Source organism: Anas acuta, chromosome 11, assembly GCF_963932015.1.
Source record: "Anas acuta chromosome 11, bAnaAcu1.1, whole genome shotgun sequence".
Taxonomy (NCBI): Eukaryota; Metazoa; Chordata; class Aves; order Anseriformes; family Anatidae; genus Anas; species Anas acuta.
In genome coordinates this window covers 10,764,988-10,791,280 of record NC_088989.1, presented here as the reverse complement: position 1 = coordinate 10,791,280, position 26,293 = coordinate 10,764,988, and the positions used below count along the sequence as shown (strand labels likewise).

The window sequence follows — 26,293 nt, the reverse complement described above, 5'->3', positions numbered from 1 at the left end:
GCACCAGAGGCACAGCATCTTTCTGCAGGCAAAAAGAACTGACGTTTCGCCCGCTAGTCAGATGCATTTCCTCAGCATAAACAAATAATTTTCCTCCATATGGCGTGATTAGTAGCTTTTGGCCATTATTATGGACCATCAGTACTGCTGTTACAGTGGTAAATAGCTCTAGCCACGGTCTGACCCCAGGGTGTGAGGCATGGTGTGAATGGGGCGCAGGCTGACCCTTCAGTGGGGTGTCCACAGGCTGGCAGGGAAGGAGCTGCTGCCAGTCTCCAGCAAATACCCATTTCTTGGCTCTTCCAATTAACGTGGCAAAGCAGAGAGAGCCAGGCTCAGTGCTGAAAACTGCTGCACACCCCAGCTCTTCTCCTGTCATTGCTGGGGCCTGGGGAGGGAGAAACGGGGCATCTCCAGTGCAGGCAGACCTGGCCACAACTTATAATTCAGGATCTCAGAGCTTGAGATCCATTCCATGTCCTCCTAGGCAAACCAGGAGCTTTGCACTCCTGCCTTAAAAAAAAAAAAAAAAAAAAAAAAAAAAAAAAAAAAAAAAAAAAAAAAAAGAAAGAAAAAACAAAAAACACAGAGATCAGGAGAAAAGATGTTCCCTTCTATATAGCTTTATTGCTTGCATTAACGTTACTTACAAGCCTTATTGCTTACAGTTAAAGTCTGCTGGAGGAGGGATCACCCGATTGAAAAAAAAAAAAAAAGATTTTAAGTCCAGGAGAAAAAAAATAAAAAAGAGAGAGAGATTTTAAGTCCACAAAGAAGAGGTATATTTTCAATGCATAAAAGATATATATATATATATTTTTTGTGCATTTAAAAAGATAAAAAATATATATTTTAAGTCCACAAAAAGAGGTATATTTTAAGTCCACAAAAAAGATACATTTAAGTCCACCAAAAAAAAAAAAAAAAGATATATTTTAAGTGCACAAAAAAGAGGCATATTTCAAGTCCCCAAAACTTTTCGATGCTTACTGAACACGCTGAGAGAAGCCGCCAGCCCCCCTCTCTCCCCCCTCCCCTTGCCAGCACATCGCTGCCTCCTTCCCCACCCCCGAGAGGACCTCGGAAGCCCCGGGGGCTCCCTCCCGGGGGGCGCAGCTCCCCCTTCCCCCGGCGGGGCGGCCCCGCTCGCACTTCCTGCTGCTGGCGGCGGGGCGAGGCGGCCCCGGCCGCGGCCGCGGAGCGGGGCGGAGCAGCGGGACGGGACGGGACGGGACGGGACGGGGCGAGCAGGCGGCGGTGCGGGGCTCGCCGGGGGCCCGGGGGGGCTGAGCAGCTCCGCCGAGCCGCCGCGGAGGGATGCGGAGGAGCCGGGCGCCCCGGCGGCTGGCGCTGGCCGCCTGCCTCGGCTCGCTGGTGCTGGGCGTCTTCTACTTGCAGAGCAGCCTCAAGCCAGGTGGGTTCGCTGCGGGGGTCGGTGGGTTTCTAGGGGGGGACCCCAACCATATATATTCCCCTATCTTCCCCCATCCGCACCCCGCAGCCGGGGATCCGGGCTCCTCCCGTTGAACTGTGATCCCCGTGGTGGGGAGCGATGCGGTCAGGGCAGAAGTAAAATCTGAACTGCTTTGTGCTGGGAGGGTTCGTGATTTTCCCTGCTCTTCGGGGGAAATTAGCTCCTCTTTCCTACGAGACGTTATTGGGTAATTCCTGTCGTTTTAACAATGCACTAATGTTTTCTTGATTGCTGCTGCAATCCATCAATGGGGCCTTTAAAGTTAGTTCTGGAAATTGGGAAGACTGATTTGACTGAGATGGTAGGGGAATGTTATCAGCGTGGACTAAATGAAACACGATTTTCCTTTTAAAGGGGCTGCTCCATCACTTTAATGTGTTTTTATCCTAAACATATATATATATATAAAAGCTTAAAAACTTGTTTGCTGAGTAAGATTGAAGAGGAGTTAGGTTTCAGCAAGCATTTGTTGTTCCTAGGATAGCTTGTGAAGTTTATCAACTGAAGTCAGTAATCCCAGAGGACCACGCTCAGTATTTTATTCCTCAGTAACTTTTTTTAAAAGAAACAATTTGTGCCGTCTTATTTTAATGCTGGGTATATTGAGCGAGAAGTGCAGCACCGAATTGGCTCCAGTCTCCACGGCTCCTAACAGAGGGGACTGCATTGGATGCTGGAGTCACTTTCTATTTGACAGTGTTTGACTGGGAAACGTGGCTCTTCTGAGAGCCTGGCTTTCAAAAGGAGACTTCTGTGGGTCTGAGTCAGCACAACTTACTGTGCTTCCTCAACTCGAACGTCTTGCGTGGCCCCCACGCAGTTTCGGATGGGGTTCCCACCAGGTCAGAGCAAACCAGGTGACAGTAAGGGCGATGGCATCTCCTGATAGGTTTGGGGGATTTCCTCTCTGGAACGCTTCCTTCAGAGGTGCTGGCCGCAGCCTGGTCAGCTGAGGCTTTGGGAAATGCCTTCACTAGGCTGCAAAGCGATTCCCTTGCTATGGGACAAGGGGCATTTTTCAAGGGTTCTGCTGGTGGTGATGGATTGGCGTAGGTATCCTGAACTGGTGTAAACTCGCAGTGTTTGACTTGTTGGAGGCTGTTTGTGATGGTGAACACCCTCTGCACACTGGCCCCTTAAGGTTCACAAAAGAGGTGAATTAAAGTGATATTCATGTTCTCTAAAATCTGGTTATTTTCTAGCCACATAACTGTCTCCCAGAGTCCAGCCTACATTCTTATGCCATTTCTTTCCCTTGTTATTTTTCAGATTACAGTATTTTCCCTCTTCAGTTCTGTGAAAAATTCACACTAGCAGAGGAAAGGTCGTTACCAAATACTGAAAAGACATAAGCTAAAAACTGCTTCTTTTTCTTTTAGCCCAAGGGAAAGCAAACTGAGCCAATTACTTGAATTTTAGAACTTGCTAGTTACAATAATAAGTAAACAATTTGCAGGCAAAAATGTCATCTTTAAAGTGATGGTTGCCTTGAGGTTATTTGGAGTTCTTGGTTGCCTGGTGTCATTTGGTTTCTATATAATAATGAAGAAAAATGCTAGGAAAGGCAGCAGTGCTTTGAGCTCCCCTCTGGAGCGGCCAGATCCTTTTCTCCACCTTTTGCAGGATTCAGCAGGTTGCCTTTCCTGGGCTGCCCACGCTCCATTTCAGGTAACGTGCCGAATTAATCCTAGCTAACAGCATGGAGAGATTGAACCATCCTGTGACCAGGACAAGGCATACAACATGGGAGCAAAGATGGTATAAACAGAAGCCTTTAAGTTCGGGAGGTGAAACTAAGGACTCATTTCGGGGAGCAGGAATTAACTCCATTTGCACTTCCCACTTCTAATTCCATCCGCGCAGTTGTGCGCACGGAGCGGTTTGTACTGAATCAGCGGCTGTGCTGGAATAAGGCTGTCTTGTTCTGCACCAGGAACACCCACACACCAGTGTGTGCTGAAATAACTCGGCTCCTAAATAGCCGCTGAGCCAGTTATTTTGGTGCTGGGCTGTTTGTACTGGAGTCAGCAGCAGAGTCCCCCGCTGGACCTCCTGGAGGCAGCCCACGGTTTGTCCCCCATTGGCTTTGGGGTCAGCGGTGACCTGTCTGTGGCTGCTGTACTCCAGACTCACAGACGAGGCCAGGGGCAGGATATCTGCACTGCAGGGAAATACTAAGCTGGTGCTGAGCACGCCGTCGGGTAGAATTCACAAGCACCGCCACAATGCGTAGTTAACGGGGTTCGATCACAGCAGTCCTCTTCTGGCATCTCCAGGCTCTCCTGGACTGGTGGTGTGGGCAGGTCTGGTCCGTTCCTGGGCAAATCTCGTGCAGTCTCAGCGTGGTGCTGGACACGGTGTGGTCCCTCAGAGGGACTTGGTTGTGCTGGTGTCAGCCCACAGCCATCTAGGAGATCCCGCCTGGCACTATTGCCATCCCTCTTCTGAGTTGATCTTCCTCTGCTGTCTGCTCCAGGGATGGTGTATCATTAGCAGCAGCCGCAGTGACCCTACACTCCGTCTGTTTTCTGCATAGAGGAGGTGGTAACAAGTAGTGGGGATGGATCTCTGACCATTCTTTCATCAGACTCCAGTTGTAGAATGTCTAGACTGTGGTAACTGCAGGAGGTTGCTGATCCTTGTCCGCACCAAAGCACCAAAGCTTTGGTCGCTGCTGGTCTCAGGGAACTGCACTGAGGCAAGGAGGGAGGCTGAGATAATTCAGTCTGATCCCAGGAGATCCGTGCATAAGAATACCAGCTGTTTTGTTCTTACCTGGTCCTTGGTCTGTCAGGTACAGTGGCTTGTGCGTGCTGGAGGTGATGGGGGACATCGCAGGCGGGATGGGGAGCTCCCCGCTTCCTGTTGTTCCTAGCTCGTTCCAGTGCTGAATCACTTTCTCCAGCAAGAAGGAAGGAAAAAATCTCAAGGTTGCTTTATTTCTTCTCTGTTTCTGTCCGACTGCAGCATCCAGCTGTTGTTCTTCTGTCTTTCTAGCAGCACTTGCTTAACGCTGGCTTCTGCACTCCTTGTTCTTTCTTGTCCTGCGGTCAGCATGAGTTGTGGGACTTCACGGGGCTTTGTGGGTTAGCCGTACTCAGCTTCTGAGCTGACTCTTGCTTAACAAGACACCAGCACCAGGATCATGATAGCGCTAATGCTATGATATCACTCCAAACTTTGGATGAGGAACCAGGAAGGTTTGGGAGCAGGGAAGCACCACGGCCCCTTTCTCCATCTGATCTGTTCCTCCATCCGCTGAGGCACCCGACTGAGCATCACAAGTTGCTCCTGCCAAACCAAACAATGAAGCACGTGGCAAGAGGAACCCCTGGGGACACGTGCACATGGGATGGCTCTGCACCAAACGGCGGCATTAACAGTGGGACGTGAAATAATGCCGAAGCTGGGAGCACTGGGAAATGGGGAGACTTGAGGCCCTTCAGCTCTGCCTGACACACAGCTACCAGCCCAGGCATCGCCTGCACTGAGAGCTGGCTTTGTGGGGCTTTGGTTGTGTCAGCCCAACCTAGCTTTCCTGAAGTGACCACCGAATGGCTTTTCTGGGCCACAAGGTGTCTGGTTTTAATACCCTCTGAGTTCTGCCTCTGAGATCTGGGCCTTCTGATCCTTGCAGATCTGGCCTTTCACATTTTCTGAGCCGTGCATCCAAGGTGAGTGGTTGCTCGTGGGAGCTGTCTTTCAACCCTGTCCTTCTGCCTACAGATTTGTCCCTTCAGGACACAGATTACAGGCGATTTGCCTGGGGTCCTGCAGAGTGCTGGTCCTGGAGCCTACAACTGCATCTAGCCCAAACGGAGCCACTTAAACAGTTAGAAATCAGCAGAGCTTTTCTAACCAGGGATTTTTTTTTAGAACAGGAAAGAGCCTATTTTAGACCTCAGTTCCTCCCCATTGTTTAAAGGTATTTTCAGGCTGAAATCCAGGCACGGCCAAAGTTGGGGGCAGGCACTCTCCTGATAAGCAAGGCTGCGTTGTCTGCACGCCGGCCACCACTGGAAGTGTGGGCAGGGGTGTGAAATCTAAGAAGCCCTCTGAGATCGTGTTGGTTTTTCTGCTGCGTTTCTGTTTCGTTTGCTTTTGTCGTGGGGCAGTTCTGCAGGGCTCAGGTTCCTGTGAGTTCCAAGAGGCAGCTGATGCATGGACCCAGTGCTCAAAGTGTAGGGTGTTTGTCAGCAGTGGTGTTGGGCAATGCGGGCTGGAAGGTCCCCAGGTCTGCTGCAATTGAAGATGTGAAGTGCTGTACCCATGACCTCGATGGTGGAAAAATCAGCCTGGTCTAGTGCTGGAAGCAGAGCAGTAATGAAGCCCATCTGCTCCCGAGCACCAGCCCTTCCATGAGGAATGTTTTTTCTTGTCCGTCTTGGCTCTGTATGATTTCCTGAGAATCTCTGATACGTGCAAGAGGTTTGGGACGGGGAAGGAGGGCGCTCGGTGTGCCGGGAGTTAACTCTGTGCCTGCAGGAGAGGTTTGCACCTCAGCAGCTCTGCAGCCCTCCCTGGCCCCACATCCCACTGGCATCCTGGCCCTGCTGTCACTCTCCGGGAGCACCTGCACCTTGTGCTTTGTTCCCGCTCCCAAAGACCCGATGCTCAGATTGATCCTGCAAATAGGGCTGTGCAAAAGCAGCTTCTGGGAGCAGGAGGACCTCGCCCCATGTCGGTGCAGGTGGGACCTTCTGGTGATCCTCAGTCAGGTCCGAGGTAGGAAATGAGCACTCATGTGCTGCCCAGAACCAGTGCTGGGAAGGGATTGCTGCTGACACCAGTGGCTGGACAGCCCCAGCCCTGCAGGGAGCAGCTCTCCCCGGGTGCTGGGGATTGCTGCTCACTGGGTTTTCTTTCTTTAGCCGCTTCCCCGACAGCGTCTGAATGGAGAGCATGACAAGCCCTCCATCTTAATCCCAGTGCAAACACAGCTGGCTTTCCCAGGGCTTGCTAGAAGCCAAGAAACTACAAAGGCATTAGGTGCTTAACTCCCATTACTCCCCCTCATAGCCGAGTACCCAAAGAAGAGCTTAACTCCCCAAATACCTCTGTGGGGCCAAGCGGGGGACGTTACGCATCCAGGCTTTGAGACACAGCTGGGGGAATGCCCTAGACTTCCCCTGTTAAAAGGCAGTTAGAGGCTAGTAGAGGTCTGGGAGGGAGGAGGCATCTCATGCAATAGCTCTGGTGGCCTAAAAGGCCTGGGGTGACCATTGCCTAGATCCTGATTTCGCATCCACCCCACGCATGGTGCTGCCCGGTGCACATGTCCCCCTTCCCAGACACTCATCACCGGACGCTGGGATCATTGGTTCGTTGCTGGCTGTCAAGGTTTGCTCTGACCAGCCCAGTTTTCTCTCTGCTGCAGGTTTGCACTCCTTGCAATTCCAGTCAACTATCCAGTAAAATCGGTTGTAGAGCTCTGATAAACAGGAATCAACTCCCAAACATCCCTTCTGCAGCCCTGTTCACCTTTTCCCAATTGCCTTTGTCCTACCCTGTGAAGCCAAAATCTCAGTCTCAACCAAAGCCCAGCATGAACAGAGGTGGGAATGGAGAGTGGCTCTGCATCCCCAGGAGCTGGGTGGCCACTGCTCGGATAAACTCCTCTTTCTGCATGTTCTTCACGGAGATCTCCCAGCGTAGGAGGTAGCACTGGGGCATGTGGTTTGGTTTTGTTTCTCTCATAGTTTTAACGAGCCAGGGAGCCAAGCTAATGCTATGTTTATTGTGTTGGAAGGAGAGCATGATGCTCTGAGAGAGCACGCAGCCTGTGTGAGAACAGGGAAGGAGAGGGGAGCCAAAGGACATGCTGTGAGAAGTGGTTTTCTGTGCTTCGGATCCATGCAGAAGTAATACCTGACCTTCCCTGGTGCCAAGTGCACGGTGAGCCCCGTGCTGTCTGGAGGCTTGGAGTACCAGCCAGCCGGCAAATGGGGGCTGCAGTGGCACTGGGACATCTGTGGAGGCAGAACAATTGATTTCAGCAGCCACCTGGTCCACAAGTCAAGGAGAGGAGACCTCATAGCCAGACGAACCTGCTCACCCCGCCATATAACAGCCCCAGAATCCCTGCTTCTCTCACTGGGCTGACTGGCAGAGCCCGGTGTTGCCCTGAAGTGTGCTTTTTTGTCCAACCGATGGCCCGAGCCCTGCAGACAGGACAGAGATTGCAAAAGGCAAACACACTGCCCTGCCTCGTGCACACACGCTCCCCTGCAGTCGGCAAATACGTCTCAGCGCCAGCCCCAGGCATTGCTGTGACTCGCCCTGGGCGGCTGCCTAAAAACTGGCCTTTTTCTGTGAAAAACAGGGGAAAGGCTGGGTGAGATTAGGCCCGGGGTCTGGATCCTGGCCACCCCATCAGAGGTCTGGCTTGAAGCTGACCTGTGCAGCCTGGCAGGACATGGATTTGGGGAAGTCTTTCTGCTGGTTTGCTGGGGACAGGTTAGTGCAAGGGACGCAGCTCTCCCAGGCAGGATTTGTTTTCACCAGGCCTTCTGCAGCAGCTCTTGCTGAGGCAGCTGGGTGAATATGCTTGTGAAGCTCCCTTCCTTGTAGCACTTTCCAGCTCTGAACTTAACGAAGGCTTGCAGACAAAAATCTGCACGAGCCTGAATTTTGTTTCTAGCTAGACAAGATTGTCCTTGCCTCGGGGAAGGAATTCAAACTCTGCTTGAATCACACAAACCCATATCCCTTGAGCTTTCTGGGATGGCCCTGAGCAGATTTCTCCGAGCTGTCCTGGGGCCAGCCTTCCTTGGGCTGCAGGGCAGGGAGGTGCCCAGCCTGGAGCCAGCCAGAGGGGAGCTGCGGCAGCGGGGCAGAGGAAGGGGCTGGCTGGCCTGGCTGCTTCTGCTTTTTCCATCGAGCCCTGGAGCTCCTCATACTTGGATGAACTCTGATTAGATAAAACTGTTGTACATTTTTGGGTGGGGACCGATGGGAGTCGGTATTTCCTGGGAGAAGAAAGCAGTTTCTCTCCCAGCCAGTTGCTGCTGCTGCAGGTCTGACCCCCTCGTTCAGCAGCTACATCCGCAGCGGAGGTGGCTCAGCACCATCTCCCCGTACAGGAAAGCATGGCCACACAACCCACATCCTTCAGCAGTTCTGCGCTGAAGTGAAAATCACCATTCAGCATTTAAAATGACTGAGAACTTGCTTTAGAGGGTGCAAAGCTTGTGGGCTCAGCGTCTGCCTCCTTGTGTTGTCCCAGTTGCAGGCTCCGCTCCTTTTCCGTGCAGTGGCAAGAGCTTCCTACAGCTACAGCTCTACAGCCGTTCCCCACACCGTGGAAAGCCCAGCCTGGCTCCTTCAGCCCCTGTTTGCCTCCCTCTTTCCCCTGCCTTCCATCCACCTTATCAGTTACCATCTCCGATGCCCTGGGGCAAGGAAGGAGAAATGCCTTTGGGTTCCTTGCAGCACTGCTCTACCAGCACCAAGCCCTGGGGGCAGGTGTCCCGTTGTGAAGCTGTTTCTGCAGCTGGGAGATACTGCAAACCACACTGCCTGGCGGGTGTCATTCTGTGACGGCCGTGTTACATATGTGACCACGTACACAAACCACGGCTGAGCGCAGCCGTGCTGAAGGAGCACCTGGTGCCGATGAAAGCCAGCTTCTTCAGAACGGGGCTTAATTTTCACGGAGTCCCTTGGAGCATTATTCAGCTGGATTGGAAGCTGCTTTCTCCCCAGAAGGTCTCTTTTGAAGGTGGCAGTGTCTCTGCGGTGGCTGAAGCGGCAGATAAACCACTTGGCAGCTCATCCTGTGGTGCGAGCACACGGCGGCCATGTTCTGGCTGACATCTGGGCCCTACACAGCAGCACACAGGGCATGCCATGACCACCCCATCCCATCTCTGTGCACAAAGGGACACCCTGGCCACAAGTCCTCGTGTCACAACAGCTTATTCTTCTCCCGGGAAGTGCCACTGCCTGACAGGCCTCCATGGCTGTGATCCTAGCCCTTCTGCAGAGGGAAGCAGCGGTGGTGGGCTGGAGCCGTCCGTGGAGCGGTGTCTCCGGGAGCACGGGGTTTTTTATGGGGATTTGTCACCGACGTGAAACTTGATCCAGCCAGATGTTGCTTCGCTGCCATGGGGTAGTGACCTTGCAGCAAGGAGGGCAGTGTTGACACGAGGTTCAAAGGTGCTGTTTGTTTGGAGCCGCTAGGCGTGGGTATCTCTGGGGCTCCAGAGGGCTTCCTTCAAGGCAGGGAGCTGGGAAATTAGCACAAACTAATTGGAGGTCAGAAACTCCTCAGGAATTCCTATTTTCTGTTGTGATGCAGGCATGCAACTCTGCCCCCTCCCCTAGCTATGGGGGGCAGATCCGCACGTCACGTTTCTCCATGGCATGGGAAGGTGGCAAGTTCAGTCCTGCAAACATCTGCAGAGCCGGCCCGTTCCTTCTGGCAAGGGTGCAGTGGTGGCGTATTCACAGCTGGGTCATTTCCAAATTTGCTCCTGGCAGCACTGAAGAGATTGATTTCCCTTTAGCTTAATAGGGCCGGCAGACGCAGGCACCGTGAGGCTGAAACAAGACTGGCCTGACTCCAGAGGAGCTGTGCTCCGATTGCCCATGAACAGCTGATGGTTGAGGTGCAAGACTCCTGGTTCCCTTCCCCCTGAGGTCTCCATCAGACCTTGCTCACACCCTGCATAAAGGAAAGAGATGTCTACGGAGCACCTCCTGCACCTGCCCCCGGACAAGTTGCTGCCAGTGATGCTGGATCTGTTGTGTCTCAGTGCTGCAGTGCTGCTGGAGATGTTTGCATCCTCTGTTAAATAGGCTGGTTCTCCAGTGGCTTCAGACAATGCCCACTACAGCAGAAATGGGCACAAGGAGCTTTTCATCACAGGATGAGACGGAGACACTTCTCCCTATCCTGCAGCAACCCATAATTAGCTCCTGTCTTGCTCTGCAAGCTCATACAGCCCTTCCATGCATTGTGAAGCCTGTGCATCTTGCTCCATACCTCGTGGCAGTGATTTTCGCAGGTCAACGTCCCACTGTCAGGACGGTGCTCACAGGGCACAGATGCTCAGCTGCTGCTGCCAAGCACACAGAGCAGAGCCCGGACGGGAGTGGCCGTGCACAAGGTGGTGCAATGGGAAGCATTTGCTGAGTGCGCATTTTTTTCCAAGTGCTTGTTGAGCTCTTCATCAATTCCAGATGCGCAGAGCTGACAAGACATCTTGAAATGCATGCAGCAGGCAAGTTGCTGAGCCATGCGACGTTAGAGAGGCTTCCTTTTTCTTGTTTGCGTGTAGGAAGCCTGCGTGCAGAGGGCACAAACTGCGTTTGCCCAAACTAGACCTGCCTGTGGGCAGGTTTTCAGCAAATCCAGCCTGGCCTGGGGCACCCTGCACCAAGACCCCTGCCAGCTACCAGCCAGCCCCTGCGTGTCCCAGCAGGGATTTCTGCCTTGGCACTGCCAGCACAAGCTCTTCTGCTGCAATTCCTGCCGAGCAGCGGCCTGGAAAGAGGCTTTATTGACGAGGAATGGAAAAGCTGGCAGTTCAGGCTTGCATCATACATGCAAGCAGCCAGCCAGGGCCAGGAGAGCAACAGGCATAATGGGGAAGAGAAATTGCTCTTGGAAAGCTTCTAGCTTGGCTTGTAGGAGGAATTAACCCTTTGAAAACAGAGGCTTGTGTGGTGCTTATGTACAGATATTTTATTTGTGCACGTAGGCCGTATTCCTCCTGGATGCTGTTCTGTTCATTTTGGGTTTCCTATCAAGATGTCAATTGCATTCCTTTTGACAGTGAGGCACATCACTGCAGTGAAATACATCCCCCTGCCTCCAGTGCCTGTGATCCTCCTCCTGAACCTCCTGACATCTGCCTCAACCTGGAACCAGGTGACCCGAGCCTCCTGCTGCCACCAAGGGGACATGTGGTTCAGGAGGAACTGCTGAATGGGACAGAGCGTCCAGACCAGCCGCTCCTGGCTCTGGTCCTGCTCTGAGCCTTGCTGACGACAGTGTGGCATTTGGCAGGTTACTTGAAGCAGCTGGATTCCTTCTTTCCTTCTCAGCATGATTTATTGTGAGCTAATCCTATAGCTGTTGCCCTTTTCCATCGCTTGATTAGCATTTCCCTGGCTGATCCTTGACTCAAGTTGACTAAGTTGGAATAAGAAAGCCTTCCTCGAAAAACAGAGCTAGGGACATCGCTCTCTCCAAAGAGGAGAGAGCCAAGCAGCCAAGCACCAGCTGTGCCAGCCCTGGTGCCTGGGTGCAGCTGGTGATGCTGTGACAATCCAGGTGGTACCTTCAGCGAGAAATGAAGGCAAATTACCTTCAGAAACATAAAGGCAAAGTAATCTGTGCAAGATAGCAGGAGTCAAGAGAAGAAAGCATTTTCATGAGGCTTTATAGAAAACAAGGAACTTCTGTATGCAGCTTTAAAATTGTCTTCCTAGTGGCAACGCTAACTAAATTTACCAGGATCTTGAGCACTGACACTGATGCTCAGGTGTTTATAAAGCATCTCCAGCAGCCAGGTCCCTGAATCATTCTCACCTCTGGAACCAGTGGCCCTGGGTACGGCCAGCACTGACCGAACAGGAGGCAGCTGGCTGAAGCCTTTTCAGGAGTCACCTCCAGGCAGTTGGTTTTTAAAGGCTGGGCCTTCTCCTTTTAGGGGAAAAAAAAAAAAAGGTAAAACACGCAAATAGAGCATAATTATTCTCCTGCCCAGCATGTGTGATGTGCGTTAGAAATCTTCCTGCACAGGAAGTTTCAATCCCAACCTCATATCAGGAATTTAATGTTCTTTTTTTGCAGCAGCTTAAAAAACACCAGCATCTGCTGACACCCCCTCAGATCTCCCCGCTGCTTTTGTGGCTGCTGCCTGAGCAGCCACATCTTGCAGATGGAGGACAGCGTTGGCTGCAAACCCATTGATGCTGAGTCGTGTCCCAGCCCCAGCACTAACTGCAGCGTGCTGAACTTGCACTGGAAAGGGACAGGCTGGGGGCGTGCTGTGTCGCCCAGGCATGTGAAGCAGAACGGGCTCATTGTATCTTTTGGCACGTGCTGCAGCCACTGCTGGGAACAGCCACGCACAGCGTCCTGCTCGTGTGGCAGGGGATGCATGCCACGAGTGGGTGCAGTCAGCACCCTGCCCTCCTGGGCCTGATACATCTGCGGGAGGAGTAACAGAGATGGGCAGTGGAAATGGTGTTGTCAGCAGTTGGCTTTCTTAGTTTAATTCAGAGTGCTTCAGCAGGGAACCTTCTTCTTTTGGTGATTTGGAGAGAAATCCAAATAGTGTTGAACATTGGACTCCGGTCCCTCTTGTTAGGATTGTGTTAGTCCCGTCGAACCCATTGAAAAGCAGCGCCCTAACTCAGACTCCCTGCTTACTTTTTGTTCCTTCCCTGATTGTTCTCCAGCTGGAGACCACAGTCACTGGGGCACGGGAGAGGGGACACTGGGCAAACTCTCGTCACTGTAATAACCAAAGCATCACACGTATACCAGGAGACCAGTCCCGACCAGGGATGCCTGGTGTCACATCCCATCACCTCCCATTACGAGCCACGTCTGAGCCAGAAGATCAACCACTGAAAGGTGGCTGAAGGTGACAAGGGGACAGCCACCAGCAGGCTGACACTGGGAGGGGGTCAGGCCAGCTGCAGGGCAGTTTACGAGGCACATGCTGTCCTTCCTGGGCAATGTGGCATTGCCTGCCCTAAAAAGGTTGCCACAGCACCAGGCTGGTTTGAGGCATTTTCCTGTGAAAGTTGATGTCCCCTGAGGTCTGGTGGCACTTGGTGCTGGTGGCACTTTGCCTGTGCGCCCCAGGCACAGGGTCCCAGACAGCAGATGACTACATGCAGACATCTGGGATCACAGGCACAGGTGGAGGCAGGTGGACTCAGGGTTTTGGATCTGCTACAGCTCCCTGAGGCCGTGCGATCCACCCCCAGATGGTCACCACACGCTGCTGCTGGCAGGCTCAGCCGGTCCCTGGCTGGCTGGAACAAGAGCAGGACGTGCGTTCACCGCTGTGCGTGGCTTCTCCCATCCATCTCTTACCATAGGGAATCATTTAGGACCGTCCTCCGTGTCCTGAGTTAGCATTGCCTGGGGGTATCACACCCCCTTGTGCCCCTCTCTTGCCCTCCAGCCAGCAGGGCAGGTCCCTAGGAGAGCGACTGATTTTTCCTGTTAAAGGCGGCGCTGTCTGTCACATTATCCCATGTAAAACACTTCACGGTGTGTTTCTTGGCTGGAGGCAGGCTGTCATTAGTGCCAGGGAGGTGCCAGGTCCTGGCTACAGTGGTTAAATCCTGCAGACTGGAGCAGGCTGAAGAGCTCCCAACATTTCTTTCCATCTCCTTCCCAAAGGAAGTCATCTTGGACATCATGCACACCTCATAACAGTGCAAAAAGCTCTTTTCCCTCTTTTCTAGGAGGTTTGTGCAGCTGGGCAGCTCCTGAGGTGGCCTCAGGAGTGGCAAGCATGACTTCAGGAGTCACTGCCCCTGGTAACTCTTGTAAGGAGCCTGACTGGAAGGTGCTGGGTCTGAAGATGGCTGTTGGGGACAGGGTGCCCCATCGCCCTTCAAAAGCCTTCTGTGGCTGCTTGGCGTTGACCTTAATTAACTCTGCAAAAAGCCGAAGGTGTCGTTTGGGGAAAAGGGGGATGTGATAGGGTTTAGTGGGACCTCTCCATCAGCTCAACAGGGGTGATGTGTGTTTTAGCTGGCTGCTGGGGAGGAGGAAGAGGGAGGACCTTTGCAGGTGGACCCCTGTACCCTAACCTCATCTTTCCCTGGAATTACATTTTATGACAGTGGCTAAAACATAATTTTTAGGTGCATCTGGTGCTGCAAAACCTTTACCCTTACGGGAACGTGGGGAGGTTTATTTGCTGGAGCTGATGGGAGAGATTTGTCTCTCCCTGCTGCACCTCACTGTGCCTGTTGGACGTGAGCTCTTGTCTGTGTAAACCGTCTCACGTGCACGTCCCGTCTTGTCCTGCTCAGGTTTGCCTCCGAGCTGTTTTCCTCCAAGCTGCTTTTATTTGTGGTTTTTCCCTTGGCTGTGCGGGTAACCTCCTTGCAACAAATCTCTGTTCAGCCCTCTTGCAGTTTCTAAGGTCTGGGAGGCGAGGGGAGCGGGGGGGTTAATTATTTGGTTTGGCTCTTTCAAAAGGGCTGGGGGGAGGATGGTAGAAAATGTGTAGCAGTGGTAAAAAAAAAAGCCTGAGCTAAGCTCTCAAGCATCCCCATGCTGCTGGGATTCGGTTCTGTCTGATCCAGCCAAGTCACTCAGTTGCTTTAATTTTTGCTGAATGAAACAGCTTTAAATCAGGACCACATGAACCTCCACTTGGGGCATCTTCCAAGCTTCTTCTTCCAAGAGGAGTGGTCCTAGGAGGCTAGGCTGCCCTTAATGGTGTGGCTCTGGGCATGACCCCATACTTAGGTTTATTCAGCAGGACCTTGAGACGAGGGTATTTTGCACCATCTGATCCCGAACTGGCAATAAGCTGTTGCTCAGCCACATGGCGAGCAGGTCGATGTTTTCAAGCCCACTGTGTCGTATGGGTGCTGTGGGGAAGCGCCTTGCACAAACTCATGGCAGCAGTCGGTGGTTTCAGACTGACCATTGAACCTCTGCTCAGCGGAGGTCCCGTGCTCAGCACCTGGGGGCGGTGGCTCAGCTGGGGACACAGAGGGATGCCATCAAACCACACGGTGGCTTTGTGGGGCGCAGGGATGCGCCTGAGCTGCTGAAGGAGGCAGGACTACAAAGGTGACTTCAATCCTGTGCAGGGGTGCAACCAACTACAGGTGTTGGGCTCCCCTTGGAGGTCCTGTTCGTAATGCTCCTGTTGTCCATCCCACCAGGGATACGTGTTATTTGGGACCTGGTGCCGGCAGCTGTGGGGCCTGGGCAGCCCACGCCGGGCTTTCAGAGGCTGCACCAGCCATCCTAAATATTCAGCCCGGTGGCATCCTGCCCCTTGGCTCTGCTGTAATGTCTGGAAATGCTCTGCAGCAAGTGAGGGGAAGGCCCTGCTCTGTTGGGCGTGCCGGCTGTCACCCTGCTGCAGGAAACGGGAGGGGAGCTGGCAGGAGAGGTCTGATGGAGAAGGATGATTATTCCCGTTCCCCAAGGAGCGAGCCCAGACAGACGCCTCTGCCCCTGCAGAGCCATGCGGAGACAAGCAGCCTTCCCTGAGGCTGTCCCACAGCACAGAGGGCAGGAGGAGTTATACATCAGGCTATATGGGACCTGCTCATGGCCACACTGCATGGGGTGCATCAGGGGGACACCTGTGTCCCACATCCATGTGACTGCCAGTGCAGGAGGGTCGCTTGCTTGTCCCCTGCTGATGGGAACAAATGATCGCCCACATCTGCCATGCTCCTGGGCATCCTCAGCCAGGTCTCTGGCATTCAGCATCCACCCCAGGTTCCCTGTCCTGTGTCCTCAAGTCTTGTGCCCCAAATCCAGAGTATTTGGGATGTTATCTTTTCCCTGGGGAGCCACGGGAGTGCACATTTTGCAGTGGTGCAGCAAGATGATAAGAGTCAGGGGCCCATGTAACCTGCTGGAGGTGTTGTCTGTATGACAGTAGTGTGACAGGGGGATGGGGGGTGTGTGGGCTCCTCAAACTCGGTGGAGAAGATGCTCAAGCAGACGTAAGGTTTTTGGGGTGGTCCAGAGAGCTGCTGAGCTGGTGCTGGGGGTGAAGACATGGAGGAAGCCCAGCTGTGACACCAGCAGAGGTGGCTGTGTCTGAATTCACAGTGCTGAAGGGTGCATTTAAACAAGTCAGACGTGGTTCAGATAGATTTCTTTTCCTTCCTTCTCTAGTGTTTTATTTAATTCAGCCTCCGTTGCCTATATCCCCAGCTTTTTAGTTGCAGTTTAGTCGAGTAGTCACAGACAGCTAAGCAGATTGGATTCATCCTCTTTGCTGAAGCCAAAAGTTGGTGTTCCCAAGCCAAAACCTTCGTGTAAGAACAAAAATTGGAATGGTTTGGGTTTTAATTCCCGTAGGGGCTCCCTTAGCTCTGAAGGTGCAGAGGGATATGTGCACCAGAATGGCCACGCTTCACTGCTGAATGCAGCACACAGAAAAGCAGAGGGTCACTACTTTGGTCATCATCTCCATCAGTGGTTATAACCTTCAGCATTATCAGGTCAGTGGGTCTGGAGCTTTAGTTGGGATTTTGGTATTCAAGATCACCACTGTTTTGTGAAAAGGGGAAAAAAAAAAGAAAAAAGAAAGAGAAAAAAAAAAAAAGAAGCACAAAACAACAGTCAGCCTTTGTGCTTAGGTGAAAATAGAGAAAATGTGTTCTCCATCAGTACGAGCCCAAATATAAAGGCCAGAGCTTCCTAGAACTAAGCTTCGCTTCTTTGCAGCCCTGTTGGCTCCAGTAGCTCTGGTCCTTCCAGCCAGGGCTCTTTGCACAGACCATGGGCCGCTGCCCAGGGGCTCGGCTGCTGCTTCCACGTGCGATTTCTTGGCCTCTGTGCCCTGGTCCATCTTCAGACGGGCTGTGTGTCCCAGGCTTTGGTATCAAACTGGGAGGGAAAACAGTGCTCAGACTGCTGGATCTACCACTGCTGATGCCAAGCTCTATTTTCATCCTCTCTCACTTTTTTTTTTCTTTTTTCCTCTTGGACGTTAAAATCGAAAATTGGACGGATTCAACCGTCAGTGGCCGCAGCTAGGATTTGGCTTTGAATAATGCAGTCTCGGTGTCCTGTCTTAAATCAGACAGCAGGGCTGCAGTGGGGTCCTGCTCTGCCCCATCGTGTCAGGAGCCAGCGAGGGGTCAGAAACAGCAAAGCTCATCACAAGGGGACCCGGCTCCTAATTTTTGGCTCTTCCAATGACTGGCAGCGTGACTTGAAGCAAGTGGTTTTAAGCTGATCCCTTCAAGCTGTGGAGCTCTGGGTGTTGTTTCCCCATTGTATGAAAAAGGCTGCCCCGAGAGCTCCCCGCAGCACGAACACACGCCTTTCCCGCTCCCCTGCAGGGAGCTGCAGGCTGTAATTAACGCCCAGACTGATCATTTCGGGTGGCCAGGCAGCACAATTATTTTTTCTCTTTTTTTAGGTTTTGCACAGACACAACAGGAAGCGAAGCTGGGGCTGCGCGACAGAGCGGGGCGATAGTGGCAGGGCCAGGTTTAACTCTTTGGGGCCTCTTGGGTGCACACTCACGTGCAGGTTCACGTGCTCGCTCCTCACTCCTCCAGGCTGGAGGTCACCACATCTGCAGATTTCACTCCTGTCAACATCTTGAATTGGAGATGACAAGTGGAGCCTTTGGCTCCTTGTGGCTCCAGCCTGAAAAACCCCTAAAAGCTCATTTTCCACCCCAAAAGGAGCTGTGATTCCTCCCAACCAGAATCCCACCACTTTGGGGTTTCCAAACCTCCTATCTGCGCAGTTTGGCTCCTGAGCAGGTGGGCATCAAGGTGTCCTGCACCCGAAACACCTCTTGCCCCTTCCTGCTGGTGCTCTCCCAGGGCAGCATCCATCCCAGCCCCTGCAGGCTGCCAGGGGACAGCCCGGTCACCTCGCTGCCCTTCTCCGCAGCTGCCTTGGTCCCAGGGGAGCAGAGCTGTCAGTGCTGCAAGTGAAGGTCGACGATGCTATGGATAATGGTATTCATGCTCCTTTTTTTTTTTTTTTTTTTCTCCTGTGGCAAATACCTCGCTTGATACGTTTCAGGAATTCATTTGCTTTTTTTATCACTGTCACACTGGCAATTGATAGCCCTGAACTAATGCATCTGGGACCTCCTGCCACTTCCAGCAGCCAAGTAGCAGAAACTGCTAAATTCCAGCATGGTGAAATTAAATTCTGTTGTATTTCTTGCTCCCCTGGTCCAGGACAAAGCTTCAATTTCCCTGTTTGGTCTTTCAGTCTTTCCTTGCCATGGCAGCCATTCTCCGTGCTTTGTCCATCATCGCTATCACTCTGTTTTTATGTCAGGCTCATTCCTGAAGTATTGATCCCAAAGTCAATCTTAGAGATGTTTTGCTGGATATCCACCTTCTGCCCAATATTTCCGTTTAAGCACCGCTTGCTTTCCAGCTGCTCATGACCCTTACAGTTCCCCTTTTAAACTTCTCTAGAAGAAGTACTTATTTCCTGTGGCAGGTCATATCTCATGCTTTACTTGTATCTGGGTGACTATCTACCACATATGCTCAATCTACAGAAACTGCTTGTTTTATTGGCAGCTCGGCTTGCATGGGTGTAAGCTGCACTCAGTAACTGCCATCTTGCATTTTATTCCCCTCTCCAGCTTTGTACCCACATTTTCAATCGTTTTCCTTCCTTCGGGCTCTTTCCTAGAGCTTTGGTAATGCCGATATCAGAGGAGCAGGCTTGTCGCTGCCTGAATCCTGTCTCCTCGCCAAAATCTTGAATTCAGGCTCTGGATTTGCCGTTGTGGTCGCCGAGAACCTCCTTCCGTAATTACGAGTCCCTGCAGCCAAAACAGCAAATTCCTTCACTAGTGCTTCCAGAAGCCTGGGATGGACATGATGCAGTCTTTCCCTCATCTCACACATGAATGACTGTCTTCATAATCAGCTCGTACACCTAAATAGTCACAGCTTTAAAATCCATTCCCTTTTCCAAGGAGAGCTGGCAAGCCATTTGAAGCCCAGATCCTGCTGCAGTGTTGATGTCACACCGCTGCAAGAGAATAGGCTTGGTTTCGATGGGCTAGCACAAAACTCTGGGCTGCAGAGGGAAGGAAGGAGGGAGCATGTTTTCTTTCCAACCTCCGAAGGAAAGACTGAAAGCATTTGTGGTACAGGAGGCTCCAAAATGTGCCTGAGCAGCTTTTCAGGCTTCTCTTATTCGGTGATTTCTGGTCAGCGTAACTGCTTTAGCACGGGGCTTTCCCTCCCTTGCTCTACATCACTGCTGCTCCCATGCCTTGAGGATGCGAAGGACGAATGTGGTAGTTTTCTGCCCGTCCCAGGGAGAAACATTTTGATTTGGATGCAGGACAAACACTGTCTTCATTTCTGTTACCCAAGTGATCCAGCAGTTACCAGGGAGTGACATTTTCTCCTCTCTAGAAACTGGATATACCTTGGCTAACTACAATTGCTGCTTACAAACGCAATTACAGTGATGCTAAATTTCTGAGGATTGCCATCGCATGCGAGGGAATCTGGGAACCTCATAACAAGCTATAAAGTCAGGAGGCAAGCCAGCGTGCAGAGATCTTGGCAGCTCCCCCATGATGGAAGATCCTGCTGTACTCAGGGCCGTGGTGCCAAAATGCAGCACGAACTATTAATTTGCTCTGATGATCCTCCCGCCTCAACACTGCCATGTATTTCAGTACTCCTTGGCCTTCCCAAACTGCCTGGAGTCCCAGGAGCATCCCAAAGATGGGTAAACCAGCAGTGCAGGGCATGGGGTGGCTGACTCCTTCTCAGCATAAGTGAGTGGAAGAAAAAGGACACGTACAGGCCATTGTGCATCTGCCCCCTTCATCCTTCCTCCTCACAGCTCAGGCTGCATCCCAAACCTGATAGAAGAAACAGGCACAGACCAAGCCGAGCCTTTCCCCAAGCTCCCACTTACACATTAGGTTTCCTCTCCAGCCATGCAGCCCAGCCAGCTGCAGATTCCCTGGAGCTCCGAGGCGAGCCATTGCCTGTCAGGCTGGGTAGTGATGGACAGGACGGGGACAGCAGGTAGGGGACAGGATGGGGAGACACCGTGGGATTGAGGTAGTGAGGTGGTTGGGACGGGGAAGAGGGCTTTGGGTTCCAGTTGGGACGGATGGGAGGGCAACACAGTGCCATGCCGAACCGTGCACAGTTTCCCTTTCTCCTTGGGACGCTGCATTTAGCACAGACAGCTCTGAGTGAGGAAACGTCCTGTGGCTGAGCCCTGGCGAGAGCCCTGGGCAGGGAGAGCAGAAGCTGTCGAGATGCCGTGTGTGCTCAGCACTGCCAGGCTCCTCCCTCTGCATGGGAGCAGCAAGCCTGCTTTTTGTTTTATCCCTTTTTTTTTTTTTTTCCTGTGACCCCATATAGCATGTTTCCAGCAGCTTTGGGTCAGCCTGAACCACCCTGGGCTTGTTTATGTCTCCCATGAGACAAGTTTTGGGTGATGCATGTGTGAACCACAAAAACAAACGCCCCCAGGTTGCTTTTGCTAAACATAGGCGCAGTGCCTGCGGTGTGTGACACTTGCAGGCAGCCCTCAGTGGGGTCACACCATTAACACCAACAGGAGTTTGTCCCCATCAGGGAAAGGGACTGGAGTTCAGTGCTCTTTGCTGGCAGCCTGGAGACGTGGTGAGCACAGCTTTCAGGGCTGATCTCGCTCCCTTCTGCTTGCAGATAGCCGAGCTGGAAAATGTGAACTGGGACCTGCTGGGACAGATATCCCAGCCCAGGGCTGTGAACATTGAGTTTTCTGCTTATCTCTTGTTAGCAGAGATGCCCTTTCCCCCTCTTGTGGGGTAACGGGTGCGGGGTGTTGAGGAAGAAGCAGCATCTCGTTGAGTCACCATACGGGGCCACGGGAAGTGGTGCATCCCATGGACACGCAAGCGACCACGTGCCGGTGATGAAATCTTGTGAGGCCAGCCAGGCATTTCCCCCTGTTACAGCCCAAAGAAGGAGTAAAGTTGAGCTTATACCTGGGTGACTTTGGGGTGGTTTTCATTTAGGCAAAATAGAAGCACATGAAAAAGGGATCTGCTGCCACAGGTAGCCCTCCGGCATCAGAGCAGCCCCGAGGATGCTTGGGTGGCCATCTGCGTCTTCAGATGCTCAAGGGGATGTCACTGGTTGGATGGGGAAAAAAATCAAAAATAGCAAATAAGACCTTAAAACTGGGTGAAACTTGTGACCGAGTTGCCTGTTAATTACCGTGGTGTTAATTACAGAGCCTGGAAATGCAGGCTCCCAGCCCGGCGTGCCCTGGCCAGTGCAGCCGGCGTCCCACGTGCACTTGGGGCCAGCTGTTCCCAGTTGCTCTTGAAATTGTAACAAGCTGCTGTCTTTATGTATGGCCTTTCGTTTGTTTAAAGGATCTCTGGACCTTTTGCACCCTAACAGTGGACTCTCTTGAAAAATAAGGGGGAGGAACAACTGTTAGTATTAGTGAGAAGTCCCATACCACATAAATTTTGTGCTGGTGGCTGCGGTTTTTAATTTCATATAAATCAACCCTTTCTTTTGGCTGAAATCCAGCCTTTGAAGACTCTGCAGTCCACTTAACATCTTGCTAGCATTTGAGAACTGGCCCCAAATTAAATAGATTGGATTTGCTGCATTCAGGTTGGCTAAAACCTAGAAGTGACAATAAAAAACAGTATCAGTGATGGAGGAAAAAAAAAAAAAAGAGGTTCATCGGCTCATCAAATGGGTTCGTCTCTGTGTGGGTTACATCGCCACATCCCGATACGGCCCCCACCACTGGGTTGGGCATCACCAGAGGGGGTGAGGGAAGCAGTGCCCAACCCCTCTGACCCTCTTGATTTTTCTCGCTCCTTTTCCAGCTGCAGAAGACGGGGCCATGAGGACAGCCTGGCAGGGGAAGGCCGGTCGCAGCCCGCTCCAAGCCCTGTATGAGAGTGACCAGGTGAGGGGACAGGGCGAGGGAAATGGGAGTGAAGGAGGAAGGGGTGGCAGGGTTTGGCCCCTTCTCCCAGCCGTTCAGTTCACAGGCACTGGGCCATTGCCAGCCACCCAAGGACACGCGCCCAAACCTCTGGCTGTGTCCAAAAGAAAAGACCGTGCCACTTTGGGGGGTAATTGGTGCTCAAAACCTGCTTACAGCCCTTGCTGGAATTGGGATAAATGGATTCAGTGCTGGTGGGCTGAGCCATGATGAGAAACCCATGTGGTTTTGCCATCTGGAGATGTCAAAGGAAACTCTGGGTCATTGTGGCAAGGCAAGAGTATCATTGCTGGACTTCCTGAGCTCATCATTCATAGCTTCTTCTATGACGATCCTTATGGGTCCCTTATATATAATATAGTATGATAATTAATATAATGTAATTAATATAATATGTTCCTTATATATAATATAATACAGTATAATACATCCCTTATATATAATTATAATATAATATGTTGTAATGTAGGATAATTATATTTGGATATATATAATATTGTATGATTCTTTGTTGGGAGAGATATATATGTATATCTATATACGCACAGACACGTTTATTGTATAGTTATGTATGCATATACATAAATATGTATATTAAGCTGGTTTGGGTCATGACAGGTTTATAATCCTGGGACATTTCGGGCCTTTCCATCACCAGCTGCACCTGCGGAGATGCAGGGTGTTGGTGGGTCCCTGCCCATGCAGGACGTTGCAGCAGCGGAGCCAGGTCCCTTTCCATGCTCAACGCTTTGTGTTCCAGCCTGGGGTGGTGCTTACACGTCTATAAGCAGCCGAATTACATTTGCTCTGGGGAAAATGGCAAATGTGGACTTCTTTGGCCATGACGCCTGCATACCCTAATCCTGCTGGAATGTCCTGGTGTTATTTCCTTGAAAGTGATGCTTAATTTCTCTGGCTTTTAAAAGGAAGGGAAAGAAGGGAGCAATTTTGCCCTGAATTAACTGAAAGACATGCACTTATTCCAGTGGGCGGCTGCTGAAAAGTAGTCACATTTATTTGTTGCCATGCCTGCAGACAGTGTCTGTCTGTCTGTCTGTCTATCCATCCCTATAGTTTTAAATTATGCAAGTGCAGGGAAAAACACCTGAAAAAAATATCAGATCATTAAAATGTCTGTGTTTTTTTTTTAGCACTTGCAAAAAGCATTTCCATTTTTAAAAGGTGGAGGGCAGCTTCCAAACAAAACCCAGCAAGAGAATTTTCTACCAAAAAGTTTGGCTCTGTAGCAAGTTGTACCATGAAAACACCTCTTCAGCTATGATCATTGCCACCCTAGATCCAGTGCTCTTCATATCCAAGTTGCCAACAATGTCAAAATCATCTCTTGGAGGCAGGTAGAGTCTGTTGGCTCATCCTTTACAGGAGGAGCTTTTTGCCCAGGTGTTAGTGCCACCCTGGAGGTGAGGGCTCTGCTGGATCATGCACGATGTGAGTGATTTGCTTCAGCATCCCAGATCCTGGCAAGAGTTTTACAAAGCCCCAGCCATGCAGCACTGCCTCTCCCATACTGTGGTGACTCCTAAAATCAATGACAGCTGTCAGCAGTGAGGATGGGGACACCAAGGAGGTGGCCTGCCCTTTGCCCTTCATTGTGTGGTGGCCACAAGTGGGATGCACCGGGTGCAGGGACAATGCCGTGGAGCTGTGTGATGCTTGCGTGGCTCAGAGTGGAAGCCACAGATGTCTTGCAACACGGTATTATTGCATGGCATTAAAGCAACAGCTCTGTAGGGTCAGAGCCACCCTGGGTTAGGAACGGATGGCGAGACCGTTAGCGGCTGCGGCCAAGACGAGGCTTTTGGGAAGCTCCCAGTGGTGGCTTTGGGGCTGAGCATGAAATCTCCTAGCCGCGGCTTGTAAAAGGCAGAGGGAGCAGGCAGGAGGAGGGGACCTTCCTCTTCTGAGTTCCTGGAAATGGCTTCCTTCCCCAGATATTTGATTGACATTTTTGGAGTTTCTGATGAAAACCCGGACAGGAAAGGACACGCCTCCAGATTGCAGGGGGATTTCAGCTGGGGCCCATGCATGTCCCCAGACTGGTGTAAGACAGCTTCATCAGGCAGCATGAGGAGAGGCTATAACACAACTCGTTTCGTGCCCCTTTCTGCACTCCTGATCTTCTTGTCTCCTCATCTTGCTCCTCATCACATTTTGTTCTCTCTTTTGCCCCCAGCGGGTCCAAGCATTAAATACACCAAAGCAAGTTGAGTTCAAAGTCAGTGTTGTCCCCAAAAAGCCCATGGAAATCCCCTGGAAGCCCCCTCCAAAAAAACAGGGAAGGGGAAGTGATGGGAACAGTTGTGGGCCTGATGTTGTACATAGATCCCCGTCAGTTTGGGTGAGCTGGTGACCATTGCTCTTTTTCCTCCCCAGTTGGAGCAATCGTCGCTGCAGGCCGTTCACCAGCAGAGACGCGAGCTGTTGAGCAACGTCTGCAGCCGTTACACCCGCAAGCGGCGTCTCCTGCGGCCAGATGACTTGCGGCACTTGGTGGTGGATGACACGCACGGGCTGCTCTACTGCTACGTGCCCAAAGTGGCCTGCACTAACTGGAAGCGGGTGATGATGGTCCTGACGGGGCAAGGCAAGTACCGGGACCCTTTGGAAATCCCTGCCAACGAGGCCCATGTCTCATCCAACCTGCGCACCCTCTCCGAATACAGCATCCCCGAGATCAACCACCGCCTGCGCAGCTACCTCAAGTTCATCTTCGTGCGGGAGCCCTTCGAGCGCCTGGTCTCGGCGTACCGCAACAAGTTCACCCGCAGCTACAACACGGCCTTCCACAAGCGCTACGGGACCAAGATCATCCGGCGGCACCGGCAGGAGCCCAGCGACAGGGCGCTGGAGCGCGGGGACGACGTGCGCTTCGAGGAGTTCGTCTACTACCTGCTGGATCCACGGACGCAGCGGGAGGAGCCCTTTAATGAACACTGGGAGCGGGTGCACTCGCTCTGCCACCCCTGCATTGTCCACTACGACGTGGTGGGCAAGTACGAGACCTTGGTTGAAGATGCCAATTACATCCTCCAGCTGGTGGGGGCCGACACGACTGTCAAGTTCCCATCCTCGTCCAAGACCACGAGGACGACAGATGACATGACAGCCCAGTTCTTCCAGGACATTAGCCCCTTCTACCAAAGGAGACTCTTTAATTTATACAAAATGGACTACTTGCTCTTCAATTACTCCATCCCCTCTTACCTCCGCATCCGATGAGGCAGGGGCTGGGGGAGAGAGGTGGGAGAGAGCTGGGTCACTCTCATTTTACCACAAATCTTCTCCTCCGACCCTGAGCTGATCTCTTGGTTCATCACCGTGCCCTCTCCGTTATGGTCTGCTCCACATCCTGATGCCTCATTCAGGCAGGGTCTGGAAGGAGGAGGCCTCACAAAACACTGGGGCTGGAGCTTTCCTTCCGTTTCATCTCCAACAGGAGATGTTGGGGGGAACAGGAGGCTGATGGCTTTGACGGCTTGCCTTGTCTGGGGACCTTTAACTCCTCTGTAGGTCCAGTTTGGGGAAGGCTCTGTTTTTCGGGCAGGATCCCTTTGGGTCTTTCTCCTCACTGGGCATGGACTTGGGGGACAGGATGGCGTGTGTCAGAGACTTGCATAGGACCAGAAATAAAGCAATAATTTAATGTAAGTTTTTCCATTTGTTTCAAATTGCTCCCACCTTCTTTTTTTTTGCTTTGTTCTTCTCCCTCCACCCCAGCTTCCCACGCTGTCCCCCACCACTGCGGAGGGCAGCAGCATTTCTCTCTGACAAAGCCTGGAGGGCTTTTTTGTTCCTCCTCCTCACATGCTCTTGGCTGGGATGTGAAAAATATTGCGAACAGAGAGATGGAAGCACGTTTGCAGCTGGCAAGGGCTCCTGCAGCCAGAGCCCGGCACTGGGATGGCTGTGTTGCATCAGGGATGGAAGAAAATCATTTTGGGGAGCTGCATTGGGGCAAAGCGGGGTTGGGAAGGGCTTCAGAGAGCAACTGTGCTGGGCAGGGGAGAGCAGTGGTGAGGTAAAGGTGATGCTGCACTGGGAGGGCTGGAGAAGGAGCATGTCTGTGTGTGCCTGCTTATTTGTGAGAGTGCGCGTGTGCATCAGAAAAAATAAAGAATTAAAAATGGGGACAGAGA

At 52.0% G+C, this 26,293-nt stretch overlaps 1 protein-coding gene and 1 long non-coding RNA gene across 2 annotated transcripts; both read left to right on the top strand.

Moving 5' to 3' along the window:
* The first annotated feature begins 1,160 nt into the window (after positions 1–1,160).
* CHST13 (carbohydrate sulfotransferase 13) lies at positions 1,161–25,805 on the top strand. Its single transcript, XM_068694818.1, has 3 exons — positions 1,161–1,414; positions 22,015–22,097; positions 24,531–25,805. Exons 1-3 carry the CDS (start codon positions 1,318–1,320, stop codon positions 25,374–25,376), a joined length of 1,026 nt encoding a protein of 341 aa, XP_068550919.1. The 5' UTR covers positions 1,161–1,317; the 3' UTR covers positions 25,377–25,805.
* Positions 4,319–16,761, top strand: LOC137862591 (uncharacterized). The gene is made up of 2 exons (XR_011100417.1): positions 4,319–7,132; positions 7,224–16,761. It is a non-coding gene; the product is annotated as an uncharacterized lncRNA (long non-coding RNA).
* Positions 25,806–26,293: the final 488 nt, after the last annotated feature.